The following is a 15,011-nucleotide window of genomic DNA, read 5'->3' on the forward strand; positions in this document are numbered from 1 at the left end:
GACATGGACGACTGACGCCTTTTGTGTCTGGAACTGAAAAAAAACTAAAATACCCCATTTCTTTCATTTTTTTTCAGAATAATTTTTCTTACTTGCTTCAATGCTTGTTAGCCAGTTCAGCTACTCCTACGCAGATGTTCCTGGAACCGAGCACATTTTTCTTTTTAATCTCATTGAGCCATATTACAAAAATGTATTTTGTGAAATTAATAGTAATTTTATAATAAGTCATAATGACGTAATGATTGGACGCTGCACCGGGCAGCGCAGTGGCTATTCTACAGCTTCCATGGGCATGGAACATTATTTATTTATTTAGTTGTTGATTTTTTTTTACACTTTTTTACATTTTGGATGTGGATGTGAAGTTCTCAGTAAGTAATCACTGATTCTAATATGAAATAATTTCTTATGTATTTTGACTTGAAATTGTTACGTTCAACAGGCCATGTATGTGTGTGTGTGGGGGGGGGGGGGGGGGGGGTAAACAAAGCTACTCATGTACTTTAACTTAATTTTCTCCAATATTGTAGGCACTGTGTTTATGAAAACGCTACACGTTGTAAATATTATTTCAAGCATTTATGTATGAACTTATTTGGCCCAGATGGGATGCTGGAGAGGAGTGTTTACTGTATCAAATATTCATCCCCTTACCAAATGTGTGTGAAGCCAAGGGTTCATGCAGAGGCACTCGCTGCCACATCAGAATGCCATTCATTTACACCCTGCAATTGTTTTTGGCTGAAACTGCTCAGCTATAAGGATTCCGGAATTGCTGGCAAATAATTTATGTGATTACAGTGAAGTTTATTCTTTCAATATAAATAACCGTTAATGAACATTCGGGGAACTGTGTTGTATATTTTTGTATTTTGTATTTGTTCACCAGTGTTGTTGTTGTCCTTTAGCCCTGAACAGTAAATGAAAATGTAACCGTCACCTAATCACGCCGATTTGTCTTTGCCGAACGCAGAGCACTGTCATGGCGGTCGAGCTGGCGGCGGGACGCCGATGCTGTTCCTGTTATGCGGGGGGTGTAGGGATTCCACCATCATGGCCGCCAAACGCCGCCCCCGCCCTCTAGCCTGCCACTCAGGAGCCGTTAAAATGGCAGCATGCGGCAAAGTGAGTGAGACAGACGCCCACTATTACTACTACTACTACTACTACTACTACTACTATGACTACTACTACTATGACTACTACTACTACTACTATGACTACTACTACTACTACTACTACTACTACTACTACTACTACTACTACTACTACTACTACTACTACTACTACTACTGCTGCTTCTACTCCACTGAGCCGTAGCTTCTCCTCATCTGCACCAACCTCAGCTGAAGAGGTCCCTAACGTGTGTTTCTTGTCTGGTTCATGTTAGTGAGATATGAGATGCGTAGAAGATTGCGTAGGTAGTCGAGAGGGCGATGAAGTCTGCCTTTTTGGCCACTATTTCCTCCCACCATGGTGATGAACGGATGATTGAGTTCTGTCTTAAGACGCAATCTTCAATTTGTCGTTCGGTTATAACAGTGATTGATAGTGCTGTGTCTTTGACAAACTAACTAGTCCCAACTGTCGTAGCCGATCCTAACCCTAAACCACACTAGGTGACACCCCCCCCCCCCCCCACCCCCCAATATTGTCAGAAACTAAAGCGGATGGTAGAGATATCCTCATGCTGAACTTGTTTTCATGGCTTCATCCTGAGCTGTGGTATGACTATGAATTAATTGGAGAATGGTGGCACTTTGGCAGACAGCCATTTTGCTGTATACCAAGTTATAGACAGCCACTTTAATGATAGTACTGTTATAGAATCCTGACATAAGTGGTTGTGGGGGCGCCCCAGTGGCGAACCACATAGCGCGCTCAGCCGCGACACGGCCGACCCGGGTTCGACTCCCGAACCCGTCGTTATTTGCCGAATGTCTTCCCCCCACTCTGTCTCCCATTCCTCCTCTGTCTCTCTCTACTGGACTGCCCAGTAGCAATAAAGCGATAAAACGCCAAAAAATAAATCTTTAAAAAAAATAAGTGGTTGTGGAAGACAGTATAAGCGTTGGGATTTTGGGTATCGGTGGATTTTTGTGTGTGTGCCCAAACGGCCTCCATGTTGTTTTGTATTTTCCACCCCAGCTTCTGTAAGAATATAGCTATAATACATTATTCGGACCCAGAATTATTTTATATCTTTGAGAAACAGCGCTTATGAATTCCAATAGAAACCATCTAAGATCTATCAGATGACCCATTCGATTATGGCACACACCATTGCATGCATTGCAGGCATGTGAGCATAGAGGTTGATTACAGGTGATGTAAGTGGTATTTTTTTTGTTTGTTAAAATAACTGGTCTACATGTTAAAATAAGTAGTGTGTTTGGTCAGTAACATCATGGGTCTCCCAGTCCCTCCACTCTGCAGTAAACAGAAAATAAATGTTCTGGTATCCTGTTCCCTCTTGATCCAATCAGGAGAGAGAACTCTACACTGCAAAAATTGTCTGACAAAAATAAGAAATAAAAACTAGTTTTAAGCTAATTTGTCCTTGAAACATGTACAGTAATCTACCAGTGCAGTAAGGAAATTTGGCTTGGCAAGATCTCTTGAAATAAGTTTCAAAAAAATAATAATCTAGGGTTCTCTCTCTTGATTGGATAAAGTGGGAAGGGATACGAGAAAATGTATACTCTATATCAATAATGGCTGTTGGAATATAGAGCTACTTAACACATATTCTAACACAAAAATACAACTTACTGGTTAACCTTCTGTAGTGTGGTAGTGAAAGGGTTCACCTGTAGTGTGGTTGTGAACGGGTTAACCCTTTGTCGTGTGACAGTGAAAGGGTTAAAGGTGATGTAAGTGGTATTTTTGTGTTAAAAATTTAAATATGTGTTAAGTAGCTCTATATTCCAACAGCCATTATTGTTTACTGCAGAGCGGAGGGACTGGGAAACCCATTTTACTGACCAAACACTCTGTATCAATAATGGCTGTTGGAATATAGAGCTACTTAATACATCATTTTAACACAAAGATACCACTTACAGCACCTTTAAACAGCTACAACAACATATTTGCCTGCACAATCACACCTTGGATATTTTCCACGATTTGGCTCGTCAGCATTGAGCACAGCATCATCTGTATTCTAAAGTGGTCCAATACTGTATCTCAGTGACCGTATTCATTTTTAATGTAGATAGCGAGCTGAAGAGTAATGTGTGAACCTTGATCATTAAAACCCCCCTCGCTCTTCCTCAAAACAGCTCTACGTATTCTCTTACTGTTTCACATGTCTAATGCCAATTAGAGGGTAAAGCAACCAGATGCTGTTTTTATAGAGTCAGAAAACCCCAATTTGAAGTGGAACCACAAGATAGATCTCACTGTTTATCTAGATAGACTGTTTATCTAGTCTCGGGGTAAACTTTCGGACATGTTATTTCTGTTTCGCTTGTTTACATCGCCGACGTTGAATTCCGATTTCCAGATTTTTAACCATAAATTCTGAGCCTGTAACTGATTGAAATGGGCTGTAATGAGTTGGGATGAGGTGGCAAAGCCTTCCCCTATTTCGTCCAAAACCACAGTAGCAGTAGGGGAAATACTGTAGCTCGAATGATGATCTGAACCACTATTTTTAGCCATCCTTTTCTAAAACACAATGACATTTTCTTTGTGGTTCTGTATTCTTATTTTTGTTTTTTGTTTTGTTTTTTGCATGGAAAGAGGGGTTGGTGGTTGACTTGGAGGAAGATGTCATGCTAAGCAGAAGTTTGGGCGATGATGATGCTGCTGCTGCTGCTGCTGGTGCTGGTGGTGGTGATGGTGGTGGTAGCTGTTGTTGTTGCAGCATGGAGCTCTCACTTTGTGCCTCTGTCAGCCATGATGCGTAACCAGGGAGTGAGTGACAGGCTCCCGTTCCCCCAGAGGGCCTGAGGTGAGGCGGATGTGCCCTTGACCCCGTCTCGCTTTGTGTCACCCGGCAACGCACACACACACACACACACACACACACACACACACACACACACACACACACACACACACACACACACACGCACACACACACACACAGCAGATATTATATGAGTACATACAGCTCAATTTCACTTCACTTTTTTAAAATGTTTTATGTAAAACCAGAAAGAAAAAAACATTAATTAATAATGACTACAACGACATGGTTGTAGACAAGGATTTCTGATATGGAAATCTAAATTTCATTTGTAAACTTGTTTAACCAACGACACACTGCAGGGTGAACAATTTATGGAATTGTAATGTGGCCTTTTTTTATATCTTGATAGCTTTTTGGGTGCCATTTGTGCCTGAAGCACGACATCATTGTAGATTTTTGTTGATAGTCAACAAACGACCATGATTTATTACAAATGATCATAAGAAATACATAGTTCAATATTAGGGCATTATAAAGAAAACATTTTTGGGGACTCTACGGCAATTTGCACAGAAATTACTTTTGCGTTACAACTTAGTTCATCCTGAATATTTTGGCTCGTTGCATTATTAGCTCCATTTGTGTTCATCTTAGACTAACTCAGACTAAGTGATGGAAATCTTTGGAGTGTATCAGAGCATAGATACAGATTTCGGTCAATTAGAACCATACCGATGATATTTTAAAAGTTAGGTTTGTCCAAGGCTGAGGTTTGGTCAAACCTGTTATCGGTCAAATGGCCACAACATATTGTATGAATGAACTTCAACATTAGACTTTTCTCTCCTGAAGATGATCCGACTTTTACGTGGACTTTTATATTTGAATGCAACGTAGATGGAAGCAAAGATAAAACCATGGCTCCTGCTGGTTTGATGAAAAACTCAGACTTGTATTTGGGTGGTCGATGCCAAAAATAAGACTTGTATGAAGAAGTGTGATTACCAAGGTCTCCATCCAACCCAAATGACAGAAAATAAACACATTAGTGAATGAATCTTCCTGTGGTATGAGAGCCTTATCTGTGCTATTGATTATTGTCCCCGTGCATTGATAGGCCAGGTTACCTGGGACACAGAGATGAAGTGATGTAGTATGTTTGCATTTGCACAGTGTCAACGTGTCAATCACCATGGGGTGGGGGGTGAATCATGTAGAATTCTCCTGGTTTAAAATGAAGGTGAATTGCTGTGTTTCTCACCGTCGAATCAGCCTCCACCAGTCATGGGGACATGCATCTCATCAAATTATTATTTTGTGGAGAAAGGATGGTGGCTACATTTTTGTGTATTTCGCTGGTCTAGTTTCAGCCGCTGTGCCATGTACAGTGTCTATAACATTGTCTTGTAAACACACCATACCAGAGCTGTAACCACTACCATATGAATTGTAATAATTGGAAAAGGTTCACCTAGTCTTAACTTACGTTACTATAAAATGTTAATATGCATTATTGTATTATCTACTACTATCTATGTATCTACATATTAAAGTCTTGTAGTATACGAATTGTAGTTTGTTGTAAGAAAAGTGTGTTGGAACTCAAAGTATGATTGGAATAGTTGTCGTAACCTTCGACAACAACACAAGAGAATTGACTTTGCCAGCTGTCTGCAACACACCCAACAATCAACCAATGTCACAGGGCAGAAACTCTGTCTGTTGAAGTAATTTTAAACAATTATATGAAGCTTTTGTAAACAACTAGGTGAAGCTTTTGTAAACAATTATGTCAAGGTTTAGCAGGATACTGCATCGCAAAGAGTGTCCGTTCCTAGAAATTGGATATCGCACATGGGAAAAATGTAGATTCTTGTGTGAGGGGGAGGGGGGGGGGGGTCTGAAGAGAACAATAAGCAGCTTTATTGAAAGGTTTTGCATCTTTTTTTTTTCTTCTTTTTTCTCTCTCCAAGGGTCACTCAAACACGATGTGTGAAATGAGAGTTGCCTGGCTGTGACTTCTCCAGAAAGCATCCGCTCGCTATTGTCTGGCCAGTCAACTTCTGCAGGGCCCGGTGCCCTGAGCTCCATACATGAGAGATCAAGGGTTACCAAGGTGCTATTGAGAGAGCAGGGGGCTCAGTGTAGGACGGGGACAGACGGGGCTGAAGGAACTCATACTCATTTCCTCTGCGCGTTCGGCGTCCCGGTGGGGTTGTCGGGACGGGGTCAAACCACTGTGGGGTTTGGTGCTCGTCCCTCTTCATTGTTTTTAATGAAAGCTGTTCCTGCTCCCTGCACTATGTGTGTGTGTGTGTGTGTGTGTGTGTGTGTGTGTGTGTGTGTGTGTGTGTGTGTGTGTGTGTGTGTGTGTGTGTGCGTGTGCGTGCGGGGGGGGCTCGGTAATGCTCTGAGCGTTGGGTTTTGCACATAGGGAAGGTTGGACTGTGTTTTTGGACAGACACACCTCATGTAGAAAAGAAAAGGTTAAAAAGGTGTCTCACATCCACCTCTTCTTCTCGCTCAGGGGAAGGGGAAAAAGAAAAGTTCAGTCACTGAGCCACGGCATTAACTTGTATTCTAACAAGATTAAAATATATTCGTCCTGGGGATTAGCATAGTTAGGTGTCCCTTCGCCTCCTGTTTGCCCACGCTGGTGCGGCGACGGTGGGCTTTGATCTGCGGTGCGAGGCGAGGGCCCTGGGTTCGGGCCGAGCCGTTCGAGAGCCAAGTGTGAAATTGGCCTGATGTCATCCCTGCTCTCCACCTTTTCACATCCTTCACCACTTTAATTATGTTTCCGCCAACAAAGGCCCAGTGCACCTCTTGAGAAGATTCCACTCCTGGCCATATAGGAAGCATTTAGAAAACAGGAGAGGGGAGGGGGTAAATTACACAGTATAGGGTGGGGGGGGGGTCGGGGAGGTCACGGCGAGGAAAGGGGCTTCTTAATATCTAGAGGTGGAGATGATGAGAGGGTATCTTACCTCGTTGGGGAACTCTCTTAAAAAACAGTGACGTAGTACAGGCATGATTTTAGTGCGGTTCTTACACAAGATAACATCTGGTCTAATTATTAGGAATCCGCCTGTGTGATCTGGGGATTGTTGATACCATGATACCGATACAGTAATTAGTGTACTCGACTTTCTGTATAACTGTGCATAAATACTCTTTCTTGTACTGTTCAGTGCGGGTTCATAGAATCAGAGTATACTAAGAATGTATACTAAGAGAGTTATAAGAATGAGAGAATACTCGCCAAGCATTTCGAGTCACCTGACCGTGTAAACTTCTACCTGAGATGCAAATTGGTCTCAAATTATGGGTTCTACTCTAATAATTATAATAATTTACCCATACAATGTCATGGCTTTATGTTCTCGCATTGTTCTTCATATCACAACTTTTGGCAGCTTAGTTTGTGAATATTTTGCTTGCAGTTTTTTTTGGGTACATTGAATAAAGATGCAAAACAACAGGTCTGTATGTGTGTTTGAGAGAGAGAGAGAGAGAGAGAGAGAGAGAGAGAGAGAGAGAGAGAGAGAGAGAGAGGGGGGGGGGGTGTATGCGTGCACGTGCGTACGTGCGTGAATGCATGCCAAGCAGCACCGCGAGAGGAGAGGGAAGGAGAGTTGTGTGTGTGTGTGTGTGTGTGTGTGTGTGTGTGTGTGTGTGTGTGTGTGTGTGTGTGTGAGCAAGAGAGAGAGAGAGAGAGGGAGAGAGAGGGAGAGAGAGGGAAGGCGGCGTATGAGGAGTTAGTGAGTGAGAGAGCTCAGTGTGGAGAATGGGTTACTGAGAGAAGGGGGGGGGGGGACCAGCCACCTGCAGTCATGACAGGCTTTGACCTTCATTTCTCTCTCTCTTTCTCTCTCTATCTCTCTCTCTCTGTCTCCCCCTCCTTTCGTCTCCCATTCCTGCCTGGCGTTGGAAGCGCAGGCTCTTTTCAGGAGCTGTGAGAAGGACTGACCGTCTCGAGGACAGGCCTATCTCCTCTAATGCTAGTCGCTGGCCGTTAGACATGGCGTCCAGAGGCCAGCGGCGCCTGTATGGAGATGCAGATAAGGCATTGTGGGGCAAACGCGGAATTGTTCAGAGCTTCCCCTCAGCATATCATTTTAATACTGAAACATAGCAAATGTTTTCATCACTATACACATTAATGTAGTACATAGTGCCTTATGTTTTTTCTTAGTTTTTGTTTTTGGGAGGGGGGGGGTTAAGGGATTGGAATTGTATGCAAATTGCTGTATTTAGGAATAGAGGACTTTCATGTCATGTTTGGAATGCCTGTTTTTGCTTGTTCTGTGCAAAACAATGGTGATGTGTTGATATATGAGAAATGTTAATAAAGATTTAATGAATTGATGTGTTATTTACTGGATCTTGTAAACAAGTCACAGTAGAACAGTAATATCATGCTTTTACAATGTTTTCCTTGCTCTACCACTGCACATAAATGTGCCCTTTTCTTTGTAAAGTGTTTATGGTTACAGGCAGCCATGTTGGAAGAAAGAGAACTACACTGACATTGGTGTAAGGTTCCCCCCGTTATTCAAGGCTTCCATTAAGCACATTGTTTTGATACTGTATAGCAAATGTGTCGCTCCTATACACACACACAAATACAATTATATATATATTAAAAGGATTGGCATTTTACGCAGACTGCTGGAGTGTGTTTACGATTATATTTATGGATGTATATCAAACATATAAAAAATTTAATAATAATAATAATAATGTACTTGCACTAATATATTTTTAATTTTGAGATAATCTATGTGTGCCTGCACTCTGGTAGTCTGCTACAGGGTTCCACCAAGCTCCAGGGCCTCAGTTGTTGCCCCACCCCCCTGTTGACATGACTTCAGGGGTCCTATGCCCTTTTTTTAAAGAAAAGGATGAGAGAAAGTTGAATGTCTATAATCTTCAAGGTTTATTTACTTTTTCTTTTTCCAGTTTTCAGGAGGCAGTTAATTACACAATTAATACATGATACAAATTATGTACATTTATATACCAAAGAATACTTCCAACGTAAAATAAAAATAGCATTGTATTCTACAACTCTGTGTTGTAAATTTTCATTTAAACATGTTCATAGCTATGCTAGATGAGTAAATTCATTATGTCGTACCAGCAGGTTTTCATAAAGGCAATAAACTTGAATAGTCTGCATTTGAAGTATATTTGCTTCTCTAATTCGGCACAGTTGTATTTCATAAAAAGTTCACACTGGAACTTTAAGGCAAAGTGCGTTCGGTTTGGTGGATTTTAATTCACACACTTTTTGCAGATACACAACAAAACAATTTGAAAGGCAAAAAGTCCACAATTTGGTATGGATACAGTCTAAAACTTAGCTCGATCATACTTTCATCGACAAAGACCAAAGTTTATAAACGCAGTTATTTGCCCAAGTACAACAAATTGCAGCTTCCATGCAAAGGCCCCATAAGCTATTTTCATTCACAAAAAAAAGAAGTTATTGCAAGATAAACAAGCAGTGTAAACACCTCAGATATCTACTCTAAAGCAACACTGGTCATCATTGGATAGATTTTTTAAATCAATATAATCTATATAAATACACATAGTCCTTTCAACAACGATAAGAGATTTTCAACATTTGTAACACAGTCACTAACGGATTTGCCTTCTTTTCATGATATATGGATATGTAATAAAATGTATATAAGAGAAACATCATAGAAGAACGTCCCATAACCTGCATTTGACTCAAACGTAATCCTGCTCGGGGATTGCGCTAAACATTTCTTATCAACTGTCAGTATGCTACAGAGTTGTCTCTCAATAGGCAGCATTATATAATTCAAAACATTTAGCTACAAAAATGATTTATATTGCTCTTCAAAAACTATAATAGCTGCATTGAGGCATTGGTATGACTTATAATACGCACATCTTGAGAACGGAAATTATCTTTGTTTAGATGCTATTATGAGACAACCACATAGGCTACGCCTAAAACATTAGCATTTTAGTTAACTGGCAAGTCAACACGAGAAAAAAAAGCGCTATACCTCTCAATCACTTACATGATTATAATAAACTGTCGTGTGGATTAAAAAAGTATCAAAATCCATATTCTGTCCAATTAAGGTCTGCACGTATAACTGACACTCAAAACCCCTTGCTATGTCCATTTTACATCAAACACAACCAATAAAACCATCAACCATGGGGTGGGGGCGGAGATAAATCTTGTTAGCATTTATTTAGATTCACAGTTGCCTGGATGCAGCAGAAAATATTCTTTGGACTTAAGCAAGTTGTTCACCTCACTGACAGGTCTAAACGTCAAGTGCCAGTTAAATATGAAATGAAAATGGATAGCAGTATAAAATGAAATGTATAAGCATTTATACTTCCTGGAGAGAAAAAAACACCATACAGAATATTGAAAACATACCTTTATACAACATATTTTCATAGATATGATATTGCAGAACTATCTCTCTCTATATATATTTTTTCAATTTATGCTGGTATACTATACACTGGCAATTTTTTCAATGAAATTATTGCATTGTAGGCTTGATAGGATCTTGTTCTCTGGGAATCAATCGCTGTCTGATTTCTCATCTTTAGACGTGGTGGCATGATTGTACAGTCCCTGTGCCATCAGGTGCAAGGCCAGGCCGTTTTTAGTGCCGGTGGCTTTCTTGATTTTGGCCCGTTTGTTCTGGAACCAGATTTTGATTTGAGATTCGTTAAGGCCGAGTTCTTGCGCCAGGCTCTGTCGCCTCTGTTCAGTTAAATACCGGTTCGTCTGAAACTCGGATTTTAGTCTTTGTAGCTGTTCCGCTGTGAAGGCCGTACGTGGTCGCTTGTCTTCTTTGCTGCTGCTGCTGGTTGATGATTTCTTCTTTGGTTTTCGAGATCTTGGCCCTGTAGTTGCGGAAACAGTGTTCAGTCACATGATCATTTGGAAAAAAAAGAAAAAAAGATGAAAGGCTCTCGCCACGCCATAGCCGACGCATTTATTGGGGTGTGCTGTTATGTTAGCCATTTCAACCCCGTTAGCTTATAGATAATTACGCAGAGCCAATACAAATAAAAGTATCGATTGTCTGATATCTTTACAAAAGCTGGTGGACGAATGCAAAACGCGAATGCTTGTGAAATGTTGTAATGGATATTGCAGAATGTAGATACCTCCATCCCCCTCTCTCTCTCTCCAACACACACACACACACACACACACACACACACACACACACACACACACACACACACACACACACACACACACACACACACACACACACACACACACACACACACACACACACACACACACACACACACACTATATGGAACAGTATAGTCATTGGTCAATTAGCACACAGGCCAACTGAATAGCATAATTATTGATGATAGTGCATACTGTATGGGATTTAAAGAACCAGTACAATGGTGTAGAACATTAACATTGTGGAATGTTAATGTCAGGAGTGTATTTTTTTTCCAGCTTCAGAGACTATTATTATTTGATTGTGTTATAACTGTTTTAGTGCACCCTCTCTGAACACACTCGTGAGGGGCGTGGCTTCCTGTCCATTGACAGGAGATGTCAAGACCTTAGTGTATATCGTAATACATGAAGCTTTTAAATGTAAACAAATTCATGCAGGGACCAGTGTGCTCGGTTGCTATGGAAGATTAACATTGGCTAACCATGTGCTAGCAGGTTATAAATAAATTGTCACCGTTGTTGTGGATGTTTTTTTTTAATCTAAAAGTAACTAAATTGTATAGCAAACTATGTTCCATTACTTGTTTGTGGACTAACTATAGCTGATATCCTTTACAACTACTGACAATTTACAGACTATCTGATGGGCCAATCAGGGCAACCAGAGTAGATTATGCAATATTTTCAGGGAAGCAGATTGGATATCTGAAATGGTTCTATTCTGCTGATATCCAGGAGGCTAGAGATCAAAGGGCTTTTAGTCATCATTTTCACAACAACACTAATAATAATAACAACAACAACAGGTCTAACATTTGGTAGTTTTTTTTGGTTTGGTAGTTTTACATTCTATTCTATTAAAAATGCTATATGGTTGAAAAACACGATTTCCATTGTGCTAAATCTTTAATAAGACCAGTAGGTTACGTTACGTTGAATTAAACAGAGTGGATTTTGATTTGGAAACTAGGTTTTGGGGCATTCAGAATGCTCCGATTGGTTCAGGTGAATTGGATATGAGCAGTGCACAACGTACATCAATTTTTTTAATCTATTGAAGCCTATTGCGATTTAGTAAGGCATTACCGGTAGATTTACCATCTCAGCTGTGCCAAGAGAGACATTATTGAGTTTATTTTGGTTTAAAAAAAAAAAACAATTAGTCTGCAATTTTTCAAACTATAGACATTTGGATTGGAAGAGCTGCTTAATAGCACAGTATAGCCTCGCCAGGCACTCCATACTATTACTATTACATAATGCATGAGCACACGCTGTACTTACGTTTAGACACGTAAACAAACATATTTTTCATAATGTACTATAGTTGTGCAAAAAAAAGTTGTAAAATTGCTCTAGAAATGTTGCGGAACATTAACAGAAAGTAAATTATATATGTTAGCCTAAATATTGTCTAACGCATCATCCCAAACACGCACATCCCGAACTATACGGTTGCAAACGAGCAGAGTATAACACGTATACAGTCAACACAAGATGGGCTATATGCCTACGTTATACTTAATAATTATGACATAGTGTTTTGGAAATGTGCGCGCCAATGTTCAACGTTAAAGCCAGTCCAAGATAGCACTGTAACATGTTAGCAATTGCATTTGAGGAACTTCGTAGATTAAAAAAAAAATCTGTATTGAACTTTTGCTGATATTTTTCTCTATGGAGATTGATAGCTAATTGTGTATAGACTACTTTCAATAACAAAAAATTTAAGCATTAGGCTTATCACACAAAGTGTAAACATATAGGCTATGCTAAACATTTTAAATTACTCTTGTTGAAAGCCAAATACTACATTTAATAATGTCGGCGATTTATTTTCCACATGCTTTCATATAGACTACAGATTTACCCCGACTGATTTAGCCTATAATTAGCCATATAGCCTCCCTAGCCTATACATTACTTGCAAAGACGCAATGTTGAGTCTTTCTCGTAGCCACACAGGCTTTGTGTTTGACATAAAACGCATTTATGCACATATTATTTTATACTTGTATTCGCTCATATTTTGCAGGCTTAACATTTAAAGTGCCGCGCGGTTTGTTTGCCCTGCTCTACTTCGAGAAGTCGGTCAAGGCATCCGGGGTCAGTGTTACGACGAGTAAAAGGCTATTTCAGGTTACTATAAAGAATAGTAAATGCATCGCAGCCTACCCGATGAGGGCCTGTCCGAGTATCTGGTGCAGTAGACCCAGGCTGGCCACAGCATGGGCTGGCTGGCCGGTGTGTTCGAGCTGGCTTGAGAACTATCCGAGTCCGAGCTTAGGCACTGATCTCCGTTCTCCCCGCGGGGTGTCGGGGACTCTTCGGCGTCTATTGCAGGCTTCTTTGCGCCGGTGACTGTATGCGGGGTGGAGGTCCCCTCCTCCGGCACTGTACTCCCCACCTGCTCCGTGCGCGGGGCGGCGGGGCTGTGGGTCTCCCTCGAAGAAGCCAAAGTGTTTTCCTCGCGGTTTATGTTTCCCTCTTTTTTACGCCCAAAGTCCGGTCGTAAGATATTATCGATGAAGAAATTGGTGACCCGGTGAGGGATCTGCAGGTTTCCAGGCGCTTGTAAAAGGGGGAGGATGGCTCTATTATTGGACTCATCCGCGGACTCTTGACGCTCCACATCTCTGTTGCTATGATCATTTTCTTCCATACTGATTCACTTTCGTTCTTTTAACCCTTTTATTACTTGGCTGCAATTCAATTCGCAGAGAACTTCGGGGAACTTAAAAAAATTGTAGGAGTAAAAAAAATTAAATAAAAATAAAATCAAATACCAGCGAGTGCCTTGGACACCATGCAAACCCTTGCGATAGTGTCCTCCGAAAAAAACATAGTTTTGGGTCATATATTCCCAATCTTGGCTATATCTGGTATTGTAGCGCTACACCATTTGTCATTTGCGCATCCAATTGGGTGCGATCCGTTTTCAGCGTGATAAATAATAGTGCCTAAACTAAACTAAGGGCAAATAAAGAAGCTTCTAACTGATCCTGAAATACTCTCACCGTGGAGTTTTGTCTTATTTTCGTTACGAGCCCCCGAGTGACGTTGCGACCGTTATCCTAGACACGTGCCTTCGACCAATGGGGTGGGAGAAACTTCACCACGTGACTCCAGAGTAGCCTAATCGACAAACGTCCAGCCTCGCCTTTACCAAAGGGAAAGAGCCCTGGAATACTACAACACCGAGAGTAGCCTAATTTCTCCTTGTTGCAGCTCATATTGTTATTTCCCCTCGTGTTTAGCTATCTGCCTGCAGCTATTGGCTGATATATGCAAAGAAAGATTTTGCACATGATATATGTTGGAAAATGTAAAAGCATGCACCATCCATAGGCTAAAATACAATCCAAACGTGAACAACAATAATATGATGTATGCTTTGTTTGAAACTCGGGGCTATTTGGGCTATATGGTGTTCTGTTATAGCCTATAACTTATAGGCTCAGACCAACTCACCGTGTGCTAATCAAGGTTAAATGCGGCAGCCCGAATTGGGTATATAATAGCCACTGGATATGTTCACAGTTCGAATTGGAATAAGCAACTTCCGGTGTTGTCAGAATATATTTTTGAAATACAATTCCCTCACAAATCTAAATGTTTACCCTTTTACCAGTTTTAACAACAGTTGATCACGACTTTGAGCGTGCACCTATTTTATTTGCGCATCATTATCCATGCACGCTTCCAAAATGTTTCAAAGGCAACATATGGACCAAAACTGAAAAATTATAGCCTAGAGTTAATGGAAAATATGTCTATCTTCAAGATGAGTTTAACTGTAGGCTACTAGTACTTTAAGCATGTGTCATCAGATATTCGGTTACCATGCAGTTGTGACGCTGCATGCGG

The 15,011-nt window shown here is 40.7% G+C and overlaps 1 protein-coding gene across 1 annotated transcript; it reads right to left on the reverse strand.

Moving 5' to 3' along the window:
- Nucleotides 1-10,508: 10,508 nt before the first annotated feature.
- On the reverse strand, nucleotides 10,509-13,806 carry en2a (engrailed homeobox 2a; the record flags this gene model as incomplete). Its single annotated transcript, XM_084326758.1, has 2 exons — nucleotides 10,509-10,837; nucleotides 13,320-13,806. 2 exons carry the CDS (start codon nucleotides 13,804-13,806, stop codon nucleotides 10,509-10,511), a joined length of 816 nt encoding a protein of 271 aa, XP_084182884.1.
- Nucleotides 13,807-15,011: the final 1,205 nt, after the last annotated feature.

The sequence above is a fragment of the Notolepis coatsorum genome (assembly GCF_963971535.1).
Source record: "Notolepis coatsorum genome assembly, chromosome: 12".
Taxonomy (NCBI): Eukaryota; Metazoa; Chordata; class Actinopteri; order Aulopiformes; family Paralepididae; genus Notolepis; species Notolepis coatsorum.